The 23,487-nt window shown below is 44.3% G+C and overlaps 1 protein-coding gene across 1 annotated transcript in view; it reads left to right on the top strand.

Moving 5' to 3' along the window:
• Positions 1 to 2,212: 2,212 nt before the first annotated feature.
• SH3GL2 (SH3 domain containing GRB2 like 2, endophilin A1) overlaps positions 2,213 to 23,487 on the top strand; it is a 193,887-nt gene continuing 172,612 nt past the window's right edge. Inside the window, exon 1 of the mRNA XM_079789998.1 lies at positions 2,213 to 2,439. Within this exon, the coding sequence (XP_079646124.1) occupies positions 2,395 to 2,439 (45 nt within the window). The 5' untranslated portion in view covers positions 2,213 to 2,394. The remainder of the gene's footprint in view (positions 2,440 to 23,487) is intronic.

The raw sequence follows: 23,487 nt of genomic DNA on the forward strand, positions 1-23,487 counted from the left end.
CAACTCTGAATCTCTCCAGCCTAGAGCCCCACCCATTCATGCAGTAAGTCCAGAGGCTTGCAGAGTTCCCTAAGGTCAGGAATCGGGGACTCACCATGGTGGGCCTTATAGGTGACGAGCAGGCCCATGTGCTCTGGGCGGACCGCCTCCTGGGGCCTCGGGCAGGTGACGTTAATGGTTTGTTCTAGATTCTGATGGCTCAGTAGCCCCACCTACCTATTGGCAGGACTCGCATCTTTCCCTGGCTGATGTTTCTCTGAGACACATTCCTTTAGAATGGATCACCAGAGCTAACTGTTCACCCTCTCCAGCTGGTAAGGCAAATGCAGGGTAAAAGCTCAGGATATGGTCTGTGCACGGAGCCACCATTCCCTTGGACCCTCCGGCCTGGGGCGGAGTTTCCCCCAACGTCAGTGAGGCTTTTGTAAGAATAAAACAGGCAACTTCATCTAATGACAAAAACAAAATACATGTGGGCACTGGAGAATGTCCCTTCCTCGTCTGGGAAATGGGCATGCATGTCAGGGCAGACTAGTGTGGCCACAGTTAACAACTCCAGACTCAGTTTATTAAAATTCCTCACTCAAGGTTTCTCACTCACGCTAAACGTCTGTTGAACATCAGTTGGTGACTTTGCCCTGCTCGGTCCTCACTCTGGATTCTGGTTGATGGAGCACGGCTGTTTAGAAGACTGTTGCAGAGGGAAGCGAAAGCTTTATTGCCTCTCATACCAACAGTTACATTCTCTGTAAGAAGTGATCATCACTGTCCTTCCTAACCCACTAGAAAAAAACGTGTCCCTGTGTCCCCACTTAACCGTAAGGTGTTTGGAAAGTGCACTTCTATGTATGTACCTGGAAGGGACATTGGAGGTTTACTCATTTCGTCTGATTCTCTCCGTGGACTGGCTCACAAGCCCACGTGCTCTTCTTACTGGTTCCGCCTCCACCACCATCAGCTTGCCTCTGCTTTTACGTGTTTTAGTTTACATGACCAGGACATGGTTGGTACCCCAGCTTGCAGACAGGATCCCCTTCTATCAGATGTTCCCCTGTGCCCAAGCAGCCTGCGGAGGGGTGGAGGTGAGGCCTGCGGTTCTGTTCAAGCAGCAGGGGTGGTGGCGGAATGAAAGGGATGCCTAGTACTCCCAGGCTGCCATGCGGCTCCGGTTCTTCCTTGGCAATGTCTCTCACCTTGCCTTCTGTCGCTCTGTCCTCTCCTTGTAACTTTCACCCCTACCTGGGGACAGCATTCAAGTTCGTTCCTTTGTGCTCCTCGGTCCTAGAAAAACCAGGGGAAGTGGCTAATTCCCAGAAATTAGAACCCATCTAGGGCTGTTCCGCTACCAATTCATCGAATTCCATCAGAGTTTCGCTTGAGCCCATCCATCCATACTTTGTGATACATGCCGTATTTGTGTGACTTAGCATCACGCTTGTTCACATTAGACAGTGCTTGTTTTAGATGGGCAATCTGAAACCCACTATCGTAAGTGAAATCCCAGTTCACATTCGGGCCTTTTCATAGCTGTAAACAGAGGTTTAAGTGCTATTACTGTAGTAAATAGCCCACTTCAACTTTATTTACCCAACTGTAAGGATTTTTAAGAATTCTGTTCTGTTTAAGTCGTTAAGTTGTATCAAACCAAAATAAATACTAAAGAAGGGCTGGTGGTTTTTCCTAGCGTTTGTAGGTTTAAGGGATACTGACAAATGTTTTCTGCGGCCAGCCACGCTGCTTGGGCACAGGGGGAACATCTGATAGAAGGGGATCCTGTCTGTAAGCTGGGGTACCAATCATGTCCTGGTCATGTAAACTAAAACACGTAAAAGCAGAGGCAAGCTGATAGGCAGAGTAGGAGCGATGACTTACTCATTCTCCCCATAGGACCCACTCCTTCCTTCCCAGGCTGCAGAGACCAGGCTCAAAGGGCAGGCAGCGCGCTGTGGCGACCTGGGCGCCAGCAGGACACCTGAGTCCTGCGGGTGCCTGGGCCATCAAAGTGATCAGCGCACAGGCCGCGGGGCTACGAACCACACGCCCAGGCCCTCTGACCAGGCAGCAGGCCCGCGAGTTCCGCGGAGCCGTGTCCGCGCGTGGGGCGCCCGCGCCCAGGTAGCTGGGCCAGCAGCACCTGTCCGCCAGCCCCGCGCCCGGGGCGGGGCTTCCCGCGTCCCCTTTAAGAGGCCGCATCACCCGCCCCTGACGTCAGTGTGTCTATCCGCACGAGCCCGCGTCCCGCGCCGCTCCGCGCCCCAGCGCCCACAGCCCCGCGGCTGCACGACGAGCGGCGGCCGGGAGCGCGCCGCCCCGCTCGGCCCTGCTGCTCCGCGCCGCCGCCGCTTCCTCCTTCCCGCACCCGCAGCCGCCCGCGCCCGCGCGCCCTCCAGCACCATGTCGGTGGCCGGGCTGAAGAAGCAGTTCCATAAAGCCACTCAGGTAAGGCGCGGGGCAGGTGCGCGGCGGGGCGGTCCCGGGCGGAGCCGCGAGGGGCGCGCTGGGCGCTGGCAAGGGGCCGGGAGCGTGGGACCCCGCTGTCCCCGGCTGCGCCCGCATCGCCCGCCCCGCCGGCCGCCGCAGCTGGGACTGGGAGCCCGCCCTCCATTCGCCACCCCCGGCTCAGTGCGGAGCTGCGGGCGCCCGTGAGTGTCCGGCGTCCCGCCTCCGCACCGCCCAGTGCGGGGACGACCGGGAGGGGACCCGGCTGCACCGTCGCCCGGGCGCGCAGGTGCCTCGCGGGGGGAGATTATGTAAAGTCGCCTATTTCCCCGGTGACCTTGCGGCGTCGGTGCCCCCGATGGTCCTGGGATGTGCTGGCGCGAACGGTGGCCGGCGCCAAGGGTGGCTGCGGGGATGTCCGCGGTCGGTGCTCCTCCCTGCTCTCTGAATCACTCCTCCCACGGTCGGTCGTCCGCAGGCTCAGAGGAATGCGAGGACTGGGCTGCCTTCTGGAAGCTCATGCATCAACTTTTCCTTGGGGAACTTGATGGTCCAACTCCTTTCAAGCCAAGGCTTGACCAGCAGTCAGCATGTCTTTAAAACATTCCCAAGGGTGTTGCAGCCTTAACCAGCTCATCATATATTTAACACTTTTTTTTTTTTTTAGTGAGCCTTTTACATTCCGGATGTGGCTATCTTTCTCTGTGGGTTTAGTAAGCTGTGATTATTGTAAGACATTAATTCAGATTCTAATGATTTAAATCTCAGTGGGCTTGGTTGAAGGATTTTATGTAGGGAAAAATACCTGAATGCTTATAGTGTGACCTATATCTTACATAATGAGTATGAGTACTATTTTTTTACAATCCAGAAACAGTTCCAGTTTATGGGATCTTTGGCTAAGGGCTTTGTTGATTTATTTAAATATTCCTCATAATTTAGCCTTAAATCTTGTTTTCATAGATGAGCTTTAATTAATGCTGAGCTTCCTGGTAATTCCTCAGAAGTAGGGAGGTTTTCCCCAGGCAACTACAGTAGCAGCCCGGCTAGGAACCACATCCAGAAAGGGCGAGGGTTGTGATTTATAGAATCTTGGATAAGTTAGGGTGACAGATGCGGCACGAAATTCCTCTTGTGTGCACCCACGTGCCATCTCTGTCACCACAGACTTGCCTTGCCTTTATAGAACCAGTTATTTTTGGCCGATTTGGGAAATCAAAGAAACTGAGACCATTTTAGTGAAAATGCCCATCAGTGGCATCATTTTTGCTCTTCAAATTGGATCTTTCTGCGACCTCTCTGCCAGAAATGTTTGTGAATATAAGTGTATTGTTGGTGTAATTTGGAAGGCCTCTCATAACTTTATGCTTCAAATCCCCTCAGATTACAGACCCAGCATAGGCACCACCCGTAAGGTTGTAAGGTCCAGGCAGGATGTCTTTGATGCCACTGACCTGTTTTATTTCAGATACTTGTCACTTCTCTAGGGCAGACCTCAGCACCAGGCTTACCAACCCCACACCTTTCTTTCTTTCTTTTTTTTTTTTTCCCCCACGTTGATTCTGAGGACTTCCTTTTGCAAATCTTGGTGCCCTAAAAGGCAATTAGGAGCCTTGGCTTTAGGGTGGGAAAGGCCTTGACCCCTCCTCTGCTATGACCTTGAGCAAGTTCTTTAACTTCTGCATCTGTCCTTGCTAAAATGAGGATAATACCAATTTCTTAGAATTGATGTGAACATAAGCGAGTTTGTAGAACACACACACAAAGTGTTCACTAAATGCTGTTAATATGAAGGATAATTTTATTAGGTTAAAATACTGTCCCTTATATTGGCAAGAATGAGCATGAGGAAATTATAGAAGCTAGAATTTTTTTTAGTTTGGCTTCCTTAACAGAAATAATCAGAAGGCTCCATTTCAGCCAAATCCTGAAGTTATATGTAGCTTTGAATGTTCTGAATACAAAATTGAAATTGTGATGTGAAAGAACTTCTTAGGTTCTTGTAGGATGTCTGCCTGTGGTAAAATTAGTATTTATCACACTGAATCCAGATGCAGAATCACCACATCATTTGCTTCTTTTTACTGAAAAGTCTTTCATTTTAAAGGTGGTGCAACACAGAGTCTTATCCATTGCTTAATGTAGCACAATCTTAACCCAAGGCAAAGGTTATTCTTCCTGGGCATGTATGTGTATTTTTAAGGGTGTGTAAAGCCAGTACCAATGTTTGCGTGTGACCAAGATGTTAAGGGAAATAGCCATATTCTCCATTTTCCCTACACAGCTCATGAACCTGATCTTATCTACAAAGGAAGCTTTAGACCTAGAATTATTTCCTTTTTAGAACAGATTTGCTGTATTAGATAGTCTATGTTTCTTAAGTGGAAGATCCCTCGTGAGGCAAATGTTTCTCCTGTGTGTGTGTGTGTGTGTATTTGCTTATGTGAGGGAGGGATGATATTTGTATGAAAAAGCAGTATATGTTTAATGTTTGCCCACTGATTTGAAATATCTGATTAGATGTGTCATAACTATTCTCTTGGTTTAGAATTGACTATTTCTACCTTGTTGTTGACAATTCTTTTCAATATCTCAGCTATTTGGAGGTGAAAACTGCTTTTGCCAAATAAATTTTACTAGAGTGGAAGAACATCTTAAAATAACAAAAATTGATAATCTTTTTACTTTCATAAACTTTATTACTTTACTGGTTATAAAGATGTAATTTACCATGCAGTTAGAATAAATAAGGTATTCTCTATTTATTCCTGTAAAATCCTATATAATAAAGAGGTAATATGCAAATTGACCATCACACCCTCACAAGATGGCTGCCTATGACCAGGCCGGCACGGGGGTTAGTGAGGGACAACCAAATGACTGAACAAGCAGGCTGCATGGGGCGACCAGGCCGGTGTGTGGGGGTGTGTGTGTGTGGGGGGGGCGGCCAGGCTGGCAAGGCGGGTAGTTGGGGGCAACCAGGCCAGCAAGGGGGGTAGTTGGGGGCAACCAGGCCAGCAGGGGGGCAGTTGGGGTGACCAGGCTGGCAGGGGGGGCAGTAAGGGGTGACCAGGATGGCAGGGGGGGCAGTTAGAGGCAACCAGGCCAGCAGGGGTGGCAGTTAGGGGCAATCAGGCCAGCATGCAGAGACAGTGAGGGGCTGAGGGGCGATCAGGCTGGTACCGGGGGGCAGTTAGGGGTGACCAGGCAGGCAGGCAGGTGAACGATTAGGAGCCAGCAGTCCAGGATTGTGAGAGGGATGTCTGACTGCCAGTTTAGGCACGATCCCCGGGATCAGGCCTAAACCTGCAGTCGGACATCCCCTGAGGGGTCCCGGATTGGAGAAGGTGCAGGCTGGGCTGATGGGACCCTCCGACCCCCACCCCCCATGCACGAATTTCATGCACTGGCCCTCTAGTAAGGAAAATAAGCTTGTATTATTCTACTTTTAGTGTTTTATTCATATTGAGATTTCATTTTAGCAAGAGTAATGGCAATATTGTTTTTCACTTGTTTTACACTGGTAGCAGATTAGTAACATACTATGAGCAAGCTTGAGCTCATTAACAACTTTTTAAAAAACATGGTTCAAGTTGTCCTTCTTATGCAAGGATGGCACTCTCACAAACATTATCAGATTAGTAACATACACATCCTGTGTATTAGGATGCAGTCTGGTATGTGATTATTGTCATACTCAGCTTCTTCAAAAATTCTTACAAAAATCTATATAATTTTTTTTTTTTTTGCTTTATCAGGCATTGATGTGAATGTAACTTGCTTTATAGTAACATGAAAGTCTGTTACAGAGTAAAATTTATTAGGTCATTATATTAGTTTGCTAGAGCTACAAAACAAAGTATCACAAACTTAGTACCTTAACAACAGAAATTTATTGTCTTGTACTTCTGCAGACTTGAAGGCTGAGGTCAAGGTGTCGGTAGGGCCAAGCTCCCTCTGAAGGCACTGGGCAAGCATACGTTCCAGGCCTCTCTTCCGGCTTCTGATGGTTGTTTGGCAATCTTTGGCGTTTCTTGGCTTGTATGGGCGTTCCTCGTTTCATTGTGCTTTACTTTAGTGAGCCTCACAGATGTTGTGTTTTTTATAAATTGGAGGAAAGACTCTCCATGCAAAAATATTACTGCTCACTTTATTGTGATAGTGGCTTTACTGTGGTGGTCTGGAACCGAACCCACAGGAGCTCCAAGGGATGCCTGTAGACACCTCACCCAGATCTCTGCCTTCGTGTTCACATAGCATTCTCCGCTGTCTCTCTGTGTCCTGATTTCCCCTTTTTCTATGGACACCAATCGTATTGGATTGGGGCCCTACTTCAGTATGACTTCATCTTAAGTAATTAGATCTGCAATGACTCTATTTCCAAATAAGGTTACATTCTGAGGTACTAGGGGATAAAACTCAGCATGTGAATTTTTTTTTGGGGGTGGGCAATAATTCAACCTATAACACTCATTATTTGCATAAAAGGATTCACAAGTGTTTTAACTATTGTATTTGATTCAACATCTAAAAGGATAATTCGGTCTGTAAATAATATGCTTTCTTCTTTCAGTGAGTTTGGTTAGGATATGTACCGATTGTAGACTTTGTCTCCTGATTTTGTTTTTAGTGATGAAACTCCTTTGGTTAGGCTGTGTATTAGGATGTAGTCTGGTATGTGATTATTGTCATACTCAGCTTCTTCAATTGGAAACATTTAATTACACGGGTATTCTGTGCCTTTCTGTTTTAACTAATTTCTTCATCCTTTATCATATTTAAAATTTTGTGTTTTCAAAATGCAGCCTCCTCTGAGGGGCGATCAAATATTTAAAAATCCTTCCAGAGGTGTCAGGATCGACTTAGATAATGTTTGTGAGAGTGCCATCCTTGCATAAGAAGGACAACTTGAACCATGTTTTTTAAAAAGTTGTTAATGAGCTCGAGCTGACTCATACACATGGCTAGTGGACACGTACCTTGTTTGAAATGAAAGTTGCAACAGGAAATCATTTCCTTTGAGACAGCTTCTTTTTGATCAAAGTTTTTGTTGACATAGTTATATATTTGCTCCCCCCCCACAGTGATTCTTTAATGTTTTAAATTGAGTTTATATGAATTTTAGTTTCAATTTACTTGTAAAATTTTAAAGTATCCCCCAAATTAATTAGAAATATTATTGAAAATGGCAAGACCTGGTTGGTGAAATTTTCTATTTTTAGGAGAAATATCATTGGGAGAGTGGGTGAGGGGGGAAGCTTATGTTTGCAGAGCAGATTTTATTCTGCCAAGCCTCCTGTGCTACATACAGATTCCCAGGGCATCAGGCCACCCGAGGGCTTTCTTTAGAGTAGGAGGACCTTGAGAAAATGACAGAGAAGGGCCAGACCCTCGTACCCTGCTGGTGGGAATGCGGACTGGTGCAGCCACTGTGGAAACAGTATGGGGTTTCCTCAAACAATTCAAAATAGAACTGCCATTTGACCCAGTGACCCCACTTCTAGGAATATATCCTAGGAAATATGAAAGAATATATGCACCTCTACGAAGATCTGGAAGTAGCCCAAGTGCCCATCAGTAGATGTGTAGATAAAAAAGCTGTGGTACATTTATATACTGGAATGCTATGGAGCTAAAAAAGAATAATTTCTTATCCTTTCCGACAGCATGGAGGGACCTGGAGAATATTATGCTGAGTGAAATAAGTCAGTCAAAGAAAGACAAGTACCACATGATCTCACTTATATGTGGAATCTAATGAACATAATAAAACTGATTAACAAAACAGGTTCAGAGGCATGGAACAGACTGACAGATCTCAGAGGTAGGGGTGAGGGGGATATAGGAAAAGATTAACCAAATAACTTATATGCATATATGCATAACTCATGGACACAGACAATAGTGTGGTGAAGGCCTGGGCTGGGGCAGAGGCTGGGAGGAGGGGAGCTTAGCGGGGGGGAAATTGGGGGACATCTGTAATACTGTGAACAATACTTTTAAAAAAGACCCACTGATAGGTGAATACAGGTTTCCCCACTGTATTTCCTGAAAGTAGAGTGTTCCTATGAAGACGTCCATAAGCAGAAATGGTGTAAAGCAATGAAGCAATTGCCATTAATTTATATGGAATCATGTTCGAGGGTTTCCACACCCACAATTCAAGGCATGCACATTTTTCATTTCATTCACCACAACCCAAAGGCTTAATTGAGTCATTTTATGCTAAGCCTAGCACCCTTAGAGCTCTCTTAGGTTCTTCTGATAACCTGGGACACATCTTGCTAATGAAAGCACAGAATAAATCGAGATAAAGTGCAGGTGCTCACAGACGCAGGGCAAGCTCTGGCGGCTTGATGTCGGGGTGCTGGGGAGGGGGGGGGTGCTTTCCAGGGAAGGTGCTTGGTGGGCCACTGTGGCTGCCGGGGCACGGCTGCCTCTGTCAGGGCTCACTAAACGCTAAATTTCACTTTTTGCCTTTTTTCATAAAAGTGAAAATCCTCTTTGGATTTCTTGTGGTTAGTGAAAACAGGTGCTCAAGTGGGTCTTTCATAAAAGTGGGCCTTACGTTCATTAGATTCCACATATAAGTGGGTCTTTCGAAAGGAGGGGCTCCGTAATGAGAATCAGGTGAGGTGGAATTTAAGGGCAGCTGCAGGGTCCCTCAGAATGAGCAGGCCTTCAGAAGTTAACGCCAGATGGGCAAGATACTGGGGGGTAAGAAAGCAAAGGATTTCCTTGACTTCCTCTCCCTTTCCCCCTTCTTTTCTTTGATCCTTTGTGCCCTTGCTCTGTGATCTTAGGTGCGATAATCAGTCAGTGTGCCCACAAGAGGGAACCCAGAAAGGTTCAGGAAAACAAAGTTTATTATACCCACAGGTCCGAGGGGGGGGAGGGGAGGGAGGGAGGGGGGGAGAGAGAGAGAGAGAGAGAGGGAGAGAAAGAGAGAGAGAGAGAGAGAGAGAGAGAGAGAGAGAGAGGAGGAAGGGAGGGGAGGGGAGGGGAGGGGAGGGAGACACTGAACACCAAGAGAGGGACAGTGGGGAGAGGACCAGGGGAGCAGGCTCAACCAAGCAGGTGAGGAGCCAAGGTGAGGAGCATGGGGACTCCAGGCAAGTGCCTGTATTGGAGTTCAGGTTGGAGTGCACAAGAGAAGGCTGGCTAGAGGGGGATTTCCTTGGTGCGTTTGAATGTTATTAGGTCGTGGTCAGGGGCAGCAAGAAAGGGGATGGGTCACCTATCACACTGGTGTACTTGTTCACCTGGGTAGGTGCTAACAGCTTGTGTAGGGCATGTTAAGGCAGCAGTCGGCAAAATATAAAATTTTACAGTAGCCCGGCCAGCATGACTCAGTGGTTGAGCATTGACCTATGAACCAGGAGGTCACAGTTTGATTCCAGGTCAGGGCACATGTCCTGGTTGCAGGCTCAATCCCCAGTAGGGGGCGTGGAGGCAGCTGATTAATGATTCTCATCATTAATGTTTCTATCTCTCTCTCCCTCTGCCTTCCTTTCTGAAATCAATAAAAATATATATTTTTAAAATTTACAGTACAACATTTCTCAGTTTGGGGGATTATATTTTCTTTATTTCCATAACCATTTTGAAGCCCAAATGCTTGAGGCTTTATATGGTCTGTAATCTATATAATAAAAGCCTAAGCGACCCTAACGGCGGAATGACCAGAACAACTGATCGCTGTGATGCGCACTGACCACCAGGGGGCAGATGCTCAACGCAGGAGGTCAGTGCGCTCCCACAGGGGGAATGCTGCTCAGGCAGAAGCTGGGCTCATGGCTGGTGAGCACAGCGGTGGTGGCGGGAGCCTTTCCCACCTTTGCGGCAGCACTAAGGAGCAGTGAGCCAAGCAGTAAGGAGCAGGGAGCAGGTGGGTGGTAAGGAGTGAGGGGTCCCAGACTATGAGGGGGATGTCTGACTGTCGACTTAGGCCCACTCCCCACAGGACATCCCCCGAGGGGTCCTGAACTGTGAGAGGGCGGAAGCCAGACTGAGCCCCCGCCCCCCCCCAGTACACGAATTTTGTGCACCAGGCCTCTAGTGGGTAATAAAGACTCAGAGGAGTGCTGTAACTCTACCTATTGAAACATCATGGATGTGACACCTGTCACGTGGTTTTGCAGACTACCAACAAATACGTTCAAACACTACTAACATCATCTAAGCCTGATGCTTCAGGAATAACTACTATTTATGAAGATTTTACATTTAGTACAACTTGAAATTCAGGATATATTGTTCCAGAATATGGATGATGTGGGCAATAAAATTATTTCAAAACCTTAGAACACTTTTGACCTGTTTTCTTCTAGTCAGTTCCATTTGCCAGTTACCACAATGGAAGTTCTTCTTTTGATCTAATTTTCAACCAGTTGGTTTGGTTGTGTTAATATCACCTTTGCAAGAGGGCCTAATGCTTTAGTTTAACAAAGACCTTTTAATGAATCTTTGTTGCTCAATGCTTGTTTCATTCATATTTCCTATCTGCTTCATGGACCCAGGCTGATTAGGGTTCCACTATCTTTAACACATGAATTTTAAGGTTGCCAAAGGGAATGAGTAGACTGGAACAAGAATGGGAGATTTTCATGGGCCAGGCCTGGAAGAGGTGTGTGCTGGGCAGAATGCTAAGGCCCTCGATGGCCTCCCTCCTATATAGTCCTCTCTCCTCTGAGTGTGGGTCAGCCTGTCCCTATGAAAAGATGTCACTCCCAAGATTGTTACCTTTTATGGCAAAAGGGAGAATTTTATGGTTGGGCTTGCTCTAATCACATGAGTGCTTCAAAAGCAGAGCATTTTCTCTGGCTGGTACCAGAAGGGCACGTCAAAGAGATTGGAGTATGAGAAAGACTGGACATGCCGCTGCTGTTTAAAGGTGGAGGGGGCCATGTGGGAAGGAATGCACTCAGCCTCTAGGAGCAGAGAATAGCTCTTGGATGACAGCCAGCTGGGAATCAGAGATCCGAGGCCCACAGCCTTAAAGAAATGGATCTGCCAACAACCTGATGGAAAAGGAATTCTCCCCTAGAGCCTGCAGACAGAAGCCCAGTCTAGCTCATACCTTGATTTTTGCCTCGTGAGATGCTAAACAGATAACCCAGTCAAGCTGGCCCAGGCTTCTGACCTGCAGAACTCTGAGCTAATAGATGGTTATTGTTTCATACTGCTAAATTGGTGGTAATTTGTTATGCAACAACAGAAAACTAATACTGGAACAATCACTTTTGTTTGTGTTCAGTTGGTTGGAACTCGTAATATGACCCAACTGTAATAGATGTAAGTGCAACAGAAGAAGGGAGGAGGCTGGGAATTGTAGTCCAGCAGTGTACCAGCAATGTAGAAGTAGGTGTTGGTAAGAGGTGAGAAGTCTTTGCTCTCCCTGTGACTATAACATATTAATTTATATATGCTTATGAGTTTATGTATGTGCACATAATCCATCATAAATATACATTATAAGTCTACTTTGCTGAGTCAGTCTTTTCTAAATACATAAGGGTCATGTTCCATATTTTTTTTAAAAATACATTTTATATTTTACAGGTTTCTTCCCTGTAATTTTTTATATTTAGGTATTTTTCTCTGGTGAACCATGTTTTTTGCTGCTGTTTTGTTCCTGATCAATTTTAGACAGTGAAGTTGTTTACTTTTTGAGCAGCCTCTTACCTTGGTAGTACAATGACGGCTTCATTAACCTTGGAATGTAGAGACTGTAGAACCATGAAGAGGCTTTGAGTTATGAGTCTCGGTGATTTTTGCCAGTGAGAGGAGAGTGGTTACACTTCACCCTGCATCTGTTTCTGTGCCTGTGGAAGGGCAGTGCCAACACAGACACAATGACACGCCCTCATCTAGCACATCAGCCAGCTCCGTGGGAATCTGAAGTTGTTGATGAAGTTGTTTTTGAGGATTGCAGATGCACGCAGCACACACTGTGGAGTTTGTCTGTGATGTGTTAGCTCTGTGCTCTTTGACATGATTGATGGATCCAAAGCCCTGAATGGGGTTCTAAGTGCAGCTGGTGGACAGTGTCCGGCACTCTGGGAAGGATGAGTTCTGGCACCTGAGATGTCCTGTGAGGCCTTGGTGCCAGTTGGGCAGCGTGGCTGGGGAGAGAACAGCCAGACATGGTTCTGCGTCTGAGTCATGAAATAACCCAAGGGGGAGGTGTCCTGTGGGAACTGACCTCAGGGTGGGCGCAGCTTTCACCCTGCTCGTTCTTCGCATTTACTGCTCACTGGAGGGATTCCAATGTGCTTCTTCATGTTGAGCAAACGCTGTGTACAGTGGCTTGCTGGCCATATTTATGTAACTCATTAGACTACTTCTAAGCAAGAGGGACCTACAAACCTAAACCCTTTGCTGTAACTCGCCTCCATCATGCTTCTCGACTGACTGAAGGGCGTGCTTTCTGGAGATATTCCTCATCAAACACCTCCTCAAGATTTTACTCATGAGCGTTAGTGTCCTGTCATCCACAGATTCTGTTCTGTTCCTTGTGTTCAGCCTTGCCCTTGAGTTCTGTCTTCTGTTACACTTTTTAATTAAGTTAAAGAAACATAAAGTTGTTTTCCATTAGGCTCTTTCCTGTTCAATTCTTCCACTACTCTCAGTGTATCTGTGTCCCTTCAAATCTCACAAATCCAGAATCTTTAGATTTTCCACATTTTTTGGTCATTACCTTCACCTTGAACCCAGTACCAATTATTCATAGAGATCCTTATAGTACTCACCATCCATCTCTTCTCTAAATTTATTTTACTTTTATTAATTTTAATCCTCATCTGAGGATATTTTTTCCATTGTTTTTTAAAAGAGAATGTAAGAAAAGGATGGAGATGGAGGAGAGAGACTCATTGATTAGTTGCTTCCTTCTCTTGCCCAGACCAGGAATTGACCCGGTGATTCTGGTGTGCAGACAATGCTCTAACACTGAGAAAACTGGTCAGGGGAGATGGGAAGGATCGTGGTTTCAAAATTGAAATTGTCCAACAAGTATTTTGTAATCAATACTTTAAACAATAAAGAATCTAAATTTAAAAAGTGTTCTATAATGATTAAAATACATTTAATTCATGATATAAAAGCTCTTTCTACTACCTTGAATGTCACAGGATGTACATATTTAAAACATTTTGATCTATTTTCACTGTAAATCATTTTATATGAAAGAATGTGTCCTAGCCAGAAAGATTATCATAAAATTTCTTTATCAATGCACTCGTCTAAATTTAATTACTTTACTTTTACGAGGCAGTGAATTATGCTGATATCATGTGATATGTATTGGCTTGCCCTTTATAAGATCTAAATTCTTGGTGTCTGATGTCACTGTCTACTAGTTGATTCAGGTGAATTTAGGCAGTCAACTTCTTTAGACTCTTCTCATATGGTTATAGTGGAATAATTTGACTGTTCTCCAGATTTGTCATTCAGTTTTATCTTCATGACTTTTGGCATCTGTATTTATGTTTAAACTATTGATTTGAGTTTAATTGAGTAATGAATCATACCACTTTCATAAATGGAAGAACCACTGTCACTTGTCATAGAAGTATAGGAAATTTCCACACACAGATGTGTTAAGTCCTAGATACCCTTGCTTGAGTAAATCTGTGAGCTTGAAGTTTATTCTGCTTTTGATAAACAGGAGATTATCAAATGTTTGACAAACAGTAGATACCCTGAAATACAATGAGACTTCTTCCTTCATGAAATCAGATGATTGAAAGAAGAATACAGCGAATGTTATCCTTGTCCAGGGTACAATTCTACACCAACTGATCAAAACTTGCCCGCTTCCACGATTTAACTACATAAGTGGTTGACAAGTTTCTGACCATCAAGGAATTTTCTGCTCAGGACAAGGGGGGTTGATTATGTAGCATAAAAGCGGCCATTTGTGGAGTCATCCAATCTGTAACTAATGTTCAGAAAAGAGGCAGAGGCGTACTTCAAGAGAAGCTCTTGAAATCGCTTAGAAAATGGTGAAATACCGCCGGTCTGTATAGAACGTGATCAATAGGATCCCAGGAGAGGAAGTTCAGAGAATTCAGATGTCCTGCCAGTTTTCCAATTCTGAGGACCTGTGAGACCCCAGACAAGTCACTGGTCACTTGACTTCAACACCCACTCCCCTCCCCCAACGTAAATCCCAAGTTCGAGAGCTGAGGAATATGGTCTTATGCATGAGTATCAGTTCTGACGTTTTGTGCACCTTGTCTTGTTCCCCTCTGACTCATATCTAAGTGTACCTGTAGTCATTCTGAAGAACACACCTGATGTTGCTCCTCTGCCTTAACCTCTTCAGTGGCTCCTAATGGCTCCCAGCACAAGGTCCTTATCAATCCCGTAGAGGAGTTTGAACCATGATCTGACCCCCGTTTGCAGATCTAGTCTCATCTCTCACAGCTCTTTATTTGTATGATTATCTTTTACACTTCCCTTTGTATCACACAGTATCCCTGCCTCTAAGCCTTTGCACCATGCTGTCCTCTGTGGACATTCCCTTTCCTCTCTTGTACTTGGTACTTGAGTAATCACTACATCTCAGCTTGATACTTTCTTACGGAAATATAACCTCTCATTTGGTGGGGGTCAAATGCCTTTCCATGTGCAATGAAAACTGCCCAGAATACTTCCCAATGTAGAGGTTGGCCCACTGCACTGCGAGCATCAGTTTCCTTGTTGGCATCACCCAGGGTGAGTATAAAGGATTTCTGTTCTGTCCTTCATTGTGTCCCAGTGCCTGTCCCACGGCGGGCAGTCAGTAGACATATGTGGGATTAATGCATCCTTTATGTTTCTTTTCTATTATCTATCTGTCTATTTGTCCATCTGTGGAATTAGCCTGTGTATATGTTTTTAATTTGTTTATTTGTGCTTAAAAAATACATCAGATTTTTAAAAAACGATCAAGTGCTTTCTTCTTTTGTTGTTTTTTAATCCTCACCCAAGGATACACTTTTTCTTTATTTTTGAGAGAGTGGAAGGAAGAAGGAAAGAGAGAAATATTAATGCGAGAGAGAAACATTAATCAGTTGCCTCCCATATGTGCCCTGACTGGGAATCAAACCTGTGACCTTTTGGTACACAGGACAACGCTCCACCCAACTGAGCCACAATGGCCAGGACTACATCAGATTTTTTTAAGAGTCAATTTAGTGTTAAATTAAAGCATGCCCTCATAAATTGTAAATTTGTACATTTAAAATAGACTTCCTTAATTGTAAAAAGGGCTAGCATGGCTAGGCATTATTTTAACTCATTAACTACCCACGGCAACCATCATATAAGGGCATTCTTGCTCTTATTTTACCAAGGAGCACTGAAGCACAGAGAGGTTAAGTAAATTGCCCAAGGCTACACAGTTTCAGGGGCAGAGCCAGGATTTTAATCCAGACCAGCTAGTTTCAAAGTTGGTAACTGGCAGTAATTCTCAGCTGTGAGTTGTATTCCAATCTTAAATGTCAAACTAAGAACTATGTTAAAGCATATAGTAATAAGTACGATAAAGATGAGCACCTTAATAGACAAGTTAGAAAAACATATGGAAAGGCAATAAGGAAGAACTGCAAGTGGCCAGGATACAAATATACAAATCATGGGAATCAAGCAGCAGTTTATGACATTTTTCATTCTTTTGAACTGCATAGATGAAAAGATGAGAACTTAGAAAGCAAGGGTGCAGGAACATGCGTTCTCATTGGTGGTGGGAGTGTAAACTGTTGAGACACTTCTGGCAATATATGGAAGAACTCAGCAGTTCTCTTCCTTGTAATTATGTTTTCTGGAATCTACCCACGGAAAATAAATATGTAAGCATACGAAACTTGTGCCCACAGTTGTTCACTTTAGTAGGTATTGTAGTGAAAAATTGGAAACAACCTAAATGTCCCCTAGAGGGGATAGGGAAATAAATTATTGTATGTCCATACTATGGAGCAGCCGTCACCAACCGGTGGTCCGTGGGGTCCGAAAGGTTGGTGACCGCTGCTATGGAGTGTATATAAGCCGTTTTACCTGTAGGGCAGTATTTATTTATGTAGGGAAATATTTATGGTTATTGGTAAGTGAAAAAAGCAGGCCAAAACCCAGTTATGCAGCAGGCCTAATATTGGGAAAAAAGGATCTATCATATTAGCTAAAATACACTGAGAATTTATATGCCAGGCACTGTGCTATGTTGCTATAAGATCTTTTTTAATCCATTTACTTTTTAAAAATTGATTTGAGAGAGAGAGAGAAACATTGATTTGTGGTTCCACTTATGGATGCATTCATTGGTTGTTTCTTCTTTGTGCCCTGACTGGGGATTGAACCTTGGCCTATCAGGGACGATGCTCTCACTAACGGAGCTACCCAGCCAGGGCTCTAAGATTATTTTTAAACTTCACATTTAAACAGTGATTTTTCCTGATCAGTAAGCCTATGGATGAGGAGTTTGTGTTTCTACATTTCCTTCCTTGTGATTTATAGTTAGATGTATGTCACTAAATTTTCTTTCCCCTCCATGGTCTTTACTTCTTATTCCCATCCCCACCTTCCTCGGGTTAAATTGAAGATGAGGAATAGAAGAATCTCTCAAGCAGTCACTGTGATTGAGGGCAAACCAGTTTACTGTTTAGGCATTTAGCTTCAGACTATTTTGAGCGCCTGCCTCACCCTCCAAGGAGCCCGGAGTTAAACTTTTGCTTGGGTTTCTCCTGAATGCATTTCCTGTTTCTCTAAGAAGTGTAGAAGCATCATAAAAAAGAAACCTGCTAATGACCTTTGCATTTCTTTCCTTTTTTTAAAAAATAAAAGGATATTTTTTCATTCTTTTTTAGAGAGGGAAAGACAGAGAGAAATACTGATGTGGGAGAAACACATCGATTGGTTGCCTCCAGCACGCGCCCTGACCAAAGCCCTGGCTGGAGAGGAGCCTGCAACCGAAATATGTGCCCTGACCAGAATCAAACCCGGGATCCTTCGGTCTGCAGGCCGACGTTCTATCCACTGAGCCGAACCGGCTAGGGTGACTTTGGCATTTGCTTTAAGTGTAGGTTTTCCCCAGGTCCCTAGTCTTCCTCAGGAACAGCGTCATGGCTTTGATTCTGGGAAGGAGGGTGGCTGGGACGCGTGGAGTGTCGAAGAGCACGTCTGCAAGATGTCCTTGGTAGTTTGGTGCTAAGTGCTCAGCTTAGCATCGTTCTCCAGCCCTTACACCACAAGTCTCCGGGGTGCCTGTCACTTCTTAGCTTCTCCACAGAAGGCTTGGAGGCAGTGCCATCCCAGCCAAGCAGAATGAGTGAGGGGGAGACACCCTCAGAAGATAGGAGACATTCCCAGTGGTCCCCTTTGAACACGAATGCAAAATACCTCTGGTTGGTTTTCTATGTTGAGGACAGAAAATGTAAAATTTAGGAAGCCATGGATGGAAAAACAATACCCCCTGCTCTCCACCCCAAACAAAATAGAACACAGTGGAGGACCCACTGCCATGAAACACAACCTCCCCACCCCATCTAGTCTAACCTGTGACCCTCTCTCAGGCATACTGCCTCCGTGGCCTGTGACTGGTCTCCCAGCCCTGAGACGGGCAGGCCACGTCCAGCTTCCTCCCAGAGAGGACATGTCTGGCAAGAGCTCGCAGCGCGCTGCGGTGGCTGCTGATTGGGCACGAGTGTGCCTTTCTGGGTGGTTTGGCCTTCTCTGGGGCCTGGCTCTCTTTGGCGGCTTCAGTGAAAAGTGCCTCGAGCTCTGAGACAAATAGGCTGTGAGGTCATTTCTGGAGTAAAGCTTGTTTTCTTTCAGCTTCTGCAGAATATCTTCAAATTTCTGGAGCCAATGTTAACTTTTAAATTGGAAAAGCAGAGTCAAAGATTCCGCCTCATGGAATAAAGAGTAATAAACCGTGGTGCTGTTGAGTTACAAATGTGGCAGTGCAAAGGCCTTTACCCACTAGGCTTTGTGGTCTTGATTTAATATTGTTTGTATATGCACTGTATTTAATACACAGGAGATGTCTTTTCATAGTTGATAATTAATATCCCTTGGATGGCCTGGCTGTGTGGCTCAGTGGTTGAGCATCGACCCTATGAACCGGGAGGTCACAGCTCGATTCCGGGTCAGGGCACATGCCCGGATTGCAGGCTCTGTCCCCAGTTGGGGGTGTGCAGGAGGCATCTGATCAGTGATTCTCTCTGATCATTGATGTTTCTATCTCTCTCCCTCTCCCTTTCTCTTTGATCAATACAATTTTATTTTATTTTTTGGATGAATGAATCTGCTCAGAACTGGGACTCCACTGTGGGGAATAGACTTTATTTCAGTTTCCCTTCCCATTTTGACTTTTGATAATGACTCCTTCCTACGTTGTAGTCTCACATTTTGTATCAAGGTTAGTAGTCAGCCTTTCCCTCCTGTCTCCAGTCAGGCCACATTTTGACCTGGGTGATCTTTTCAAAACTCGAGTATGTCCCTGCCACTTCTGGTTGCAAAGACCAAAATCCTAAGTAGCGAGCTGCAAGGGCCTGCGTGATCTGACCCTTGCCTCTGCCCCTGATTTCGTGCCGGTTTCCCCTCACATTGGGCTCTGGTCATCCATCTGCCTTACAAACAGTAGACATGAAATCGATTACCTCCCAGGCTCTGTGCTGAGCTCTGGGTACAGAGAGGTGAATAAAATACTCATTCCCTGCCTGCACGGAACTGGCATGTAGTGTAGAAGACAGAGCAATAATCATGCAAATACATAATTAGACACTGTCTCAAGTACAACCAAGGAATGCGAGGGTGCTGTGGTAGAGAGGCCATGGCTGACACAGTGTGTCTTCAGCATGTAGAAAAGTTGAGGGCTGTTTATCAGGTGTAGTCAGGGGAACTCTGACCAGCAGAGATGATTCCAGACCTGAGAAAGGTACTGTTATTTGCATGTAAAAAAATAACAGATGTTGGTTTCACGAACTCTTGCATACTTTAATTCAGAAAGGTTAGTCTTGAAGTTAAAGAACTGCTTCTTGTGTTTTGCTGAAGCTCAGATAGTTACTGTTGAATGAATAAGATTCTATGATATGATGTACATCATTATCTTTCTTATGGAAGACCATATCTCTGGCTTTTTGGAAGAGGTGGTCATGGAGTCTCACTCTGAGGACGCGATGAAGCACACAGGAGTGCCCCAGAACAGGCAGGTGTAGGTGTGACTTGCGGCCAGGCCCATGCGCCTGATTGACGGCCCACCCTCCCATCACCCTGGGGGTACTTCACGCCTGCACATCCGTTAGCCCTTGATTCAAGTGTTACTTCCTGGAAGCACCTTCCCTGATCTGCCAGATTGTATGAGTTTCCCCTTAATTCATTTATTGTGGTTTGTCATTGTGCATTAATTTTGTGGCCACGTGACTAAATGCCTGTCTCCCTCATTGTTCTCTAAACTCCTAACGGCAGGGATCAGGTCTCTTTGCTTACTTTTAGTGTTGATGATAAGGCACATGTATAGACTCTTACCATTTAGTGTAACTCCATAAAAACCCTATGAGGTAGTTACCGTTATACCCATCTTACTGATGAGGCAGTTAAGGCACAGAGAGGTTCAGGGCCTTATCCAAAGTAGCACAGCCATTCGTTAACTGTAGAGACAGAATTTGAAACTGTCAGTCCATCCTTTGGTTGCTGGAATAGACCTTAAATTGATCACTTAATAACTCAGTCAATGGAACAGAAAAGAAAGTCCAGAAATAGGTAGTATCAGTATATTGTGGTAATTTTGGTATATGATAGAGGTAGCATTTCAAACCAGTGAAGAAAAAAATGGATTATTCAGTAAATCATGTTTGGTAGTTACCTATCAGCTTGGAAAACAAAATAAAAATGGATCCTTTGTATCACACCTTATACTAAAACAAATTTCAGGTGGCTGGAAAATATGAAGGTTAAAGAGTATAAAGCAGTAAGAGAAAAATACAGGTGCTCTTGAGCTGCAGAAATACTTTCCAAATGTGATTGATAAGGTTTAGAGACTGCAGAATAAAGGTGGGTGATTTTTGATACATAAAAATGATGTACTTCTGAGCAGCAAAAGCATCCTAAATGTCTAAATGACAAATGAGGTTAAGATGGGCAGCATATAACTAAAACACAAAATGGACACAGCCCAGTTTTGGCAAGAGTGTGCAGCCAAGGGTGACTCTCATGTGAATCCTTTCCGGGATCCAGTTCGGCATGGTGTCCATGTGGAGGCAGGCTTCCCTTTGGTGAAGGCACTCCTTATCATTTATCAAGTAGGGCAGGAAAATTGGAGATGTGTGCAGACAGATGTGCAGAATTCAACACTGTGTTAATGGTAGTGAAATATGGTACAATCACACATCGGAGTTGTATGCAGCCATTAAAAATGAGGTAACCTTGCCCTGGCCAGTGTGGCTCAGTTGGTTGGGCTTTGCCCGTGCACTGAAAGGTTGCTGGTTTGATTCCTGGTCAGGACACATGCCTGGGTTGCAGATTCAATCCCCGGTAGGGGGCACGCATGAGGCAACCGATTGATGCTTTGCTCGTGCATAGATGTTTCTCTCTCTCCCTCTCCCTACCTCTCTCTCTAAAAATATATAAAAATATATTTTTAAAACGAGGTGATCTCTATTAGCAGGATGCCTTTCTTTGATATACTTGAGGCAGAGGGCACATTTTAGCAAGGCAAGCATAGCATGAAAGTACAGGTAACACAGGTCCAAATGACTCCCTGCATAGGGGTTTGAAACGAGGTTCACAGTGTTAATGATTATCTCTAGATGTGGGCTTTTGAATGTTTTCTTTTTCTTAAACATTTGGATTTTCTTTAAAAAACTGAACAATGAGCATATATCTTTTGAATAAAGAAAACTATCCAGGAAATGACAGTAAATAGGTAAGATTGGGTATCATTATTTATTCCTTTTTAATCTGAACAGTTTTTTAGCTCATGAAATAAACAATTGAGATATTTGTTATCCTTTTGTAAGTACTATTCAAATTCTTATAACATTTCTTACTCCTACAAATGCTGCGCCCACTTCTGACCTTCCGAGCCACAGGAGTAGAGGTGTTTGAAATATTCAGGGGACTGAGCAGGAGGCCAAACACACAAGAGGAAGTGGAGTTCTGAAGCACTTTCATTAAAATTGCATGAATCCTGAGATTTTTCTCCAGCACAAAGCCTTCCCGCATGAACCGGATCAATGTTTCATAGAAACACAGCTTTTTAAGCATCACTGTTCTTAGACTCTTCTGTTGCTAATTAAACGTTTTATGTTCTTTGCCTTAAAAGATAAGAGTAAGACAAAGGAGGAAAAACACCACCACCACCAGCAAGGTGTCAGAGATGTTGAAGTGTAATGTTGAAGGGAGGATTTCAAATGAACCACCTACGCACACACCTCCATCAGAGAGAATATTAAACAGCGCAGCTGGCTCAGATTCTTTTTCTCAGATCTTCCGAGCAGAGTTTAATAAAGCATTAATTATGTAGCCGCCCCCCCCCCCCCATTATAAACAGGGATTATCTAGCTGCATAATTTTGCTAATGATATACGCAAAAAAATTCTATTTCTATCCTACTATAAGATACCTGCTTGTTCTTTAGTTACTAGGGTTATGCTGATTTCAGAACTGTAAGTAGCATTTGATATTCAACACTCTGGGCGGTTCAATAAATTTGTGCCACTATTTTGGATTTTGTGGGGAATGGACTTTTAAAGAATGGGTTTATGATAATCCACAATATGGGGACACATTTGGGATCTTAAGAAGAAAAAATCTTTACTCGTTGTCCTATGTGAGGGATCATGGGAAGGCAGAGCTGAGGGAAGAAAGGGATGGAGTGCCTATGTTGATGAAAAATGCCATGTGAATCTAGAGTTTAGGTTTTAGGGGATGGAGATTGTAATATGTTGTTGGAGCTGCAATAGATAATGGATCTCTGTCATTTTTTTCTGCAATTTCTTCTTTGTCATTAGCTCTGTGATAACCATTGTGATTTATTTTTCTTAGTCACTGTGTTCCTCCGCGTTTTGAACCATTGCATGCAGACACCCCTTGAGCTTTCCCTCGGATGCCTCGTAAGTGTTGTTGTTTCTCCAGTTTCGTTGCCCCGCGCAGCCTCTTCAGCCAACAGTGCAGGTCCTGTTGGGGTGGGTGTGCCTGACGGGCACAGGTGTGTCTCTTCTTGGTTATCGAAGCTCATGTGGTCTTAAGGGATATTGTATTCTTTAGTCTGAACCAGTCTGTTACCAAAGGATATTTAGGAAAACAGGTGAAAGGTGAAAAAAATAAACACAGGGCTTAATAGTCAGAGAGTATTTTTAGATTTAAAAGCAGCACACCACTCTCCATGAAATAGTTAAGTATGATAATTCGTTCATGCTCCCATTTTTGGTGGCTTTTCTTTGAAGGATGAAATGCTGGTTTTAACGAGGGGGGGGTAGAGAGAGAGAGAGAGGATTGGTAACCCAGATTTATGGGAGTGTGGTTATTTTGTCTAATGGCTATATGGATAGTATTTCCTTTTATCTCTTGTAAAATATCATTTTTAGCCCTTACAAAAATAAAATCTTTCTATAGAAGCTTCAGAAAAGGTGAAGTTATATATTAACGTAAGGCATGACATTAATTAAAAAAATTTTTTTAGAATTATGAGAGGAAGCAAGTGAATGGAAAATAATGTCGTTATTTTTTTGGGTCCCCTGGAATGTTTAAGTAGAGCTAGAAGTAATTTTTGAATCATTTTGCGTGGCCCAGTTTATTTGGTGACTGTTGACTCCTCTCACCACCCCTTGGCATATGGTTATTGGGGGAGAGAGTCTCCGAGTGGGAAGGTCTTCATCTGTCTATCGTGGATTTCATTCTGTCAAATCGTTATAAGTAGTTCTAGTTCTGGTAGTTATTAAAGGGAAATGTCCGCCGTAGCTGGTTTGGCTCAGTGGATAGAGTGTCGGCCCGTGAACCAAAGGGTCCTAGGTTCAATTCCAGTCAAGGGCACATGCCTGGTTTCTGGGCTCGGTCCTTGTGCAGGAG

This window comes from Cnephaeus nilssonii (genome assembly GCF_951640355.1).
Source record: "Cnephaeus nilssonii genome assembly, chromosome: 14".
NCBI lineage: Eukaryota > Metazoa > Chordata > Mammalia > Chiroptera > Vespertilionidae > Cnephaeus > Cnephaeus nilssonii.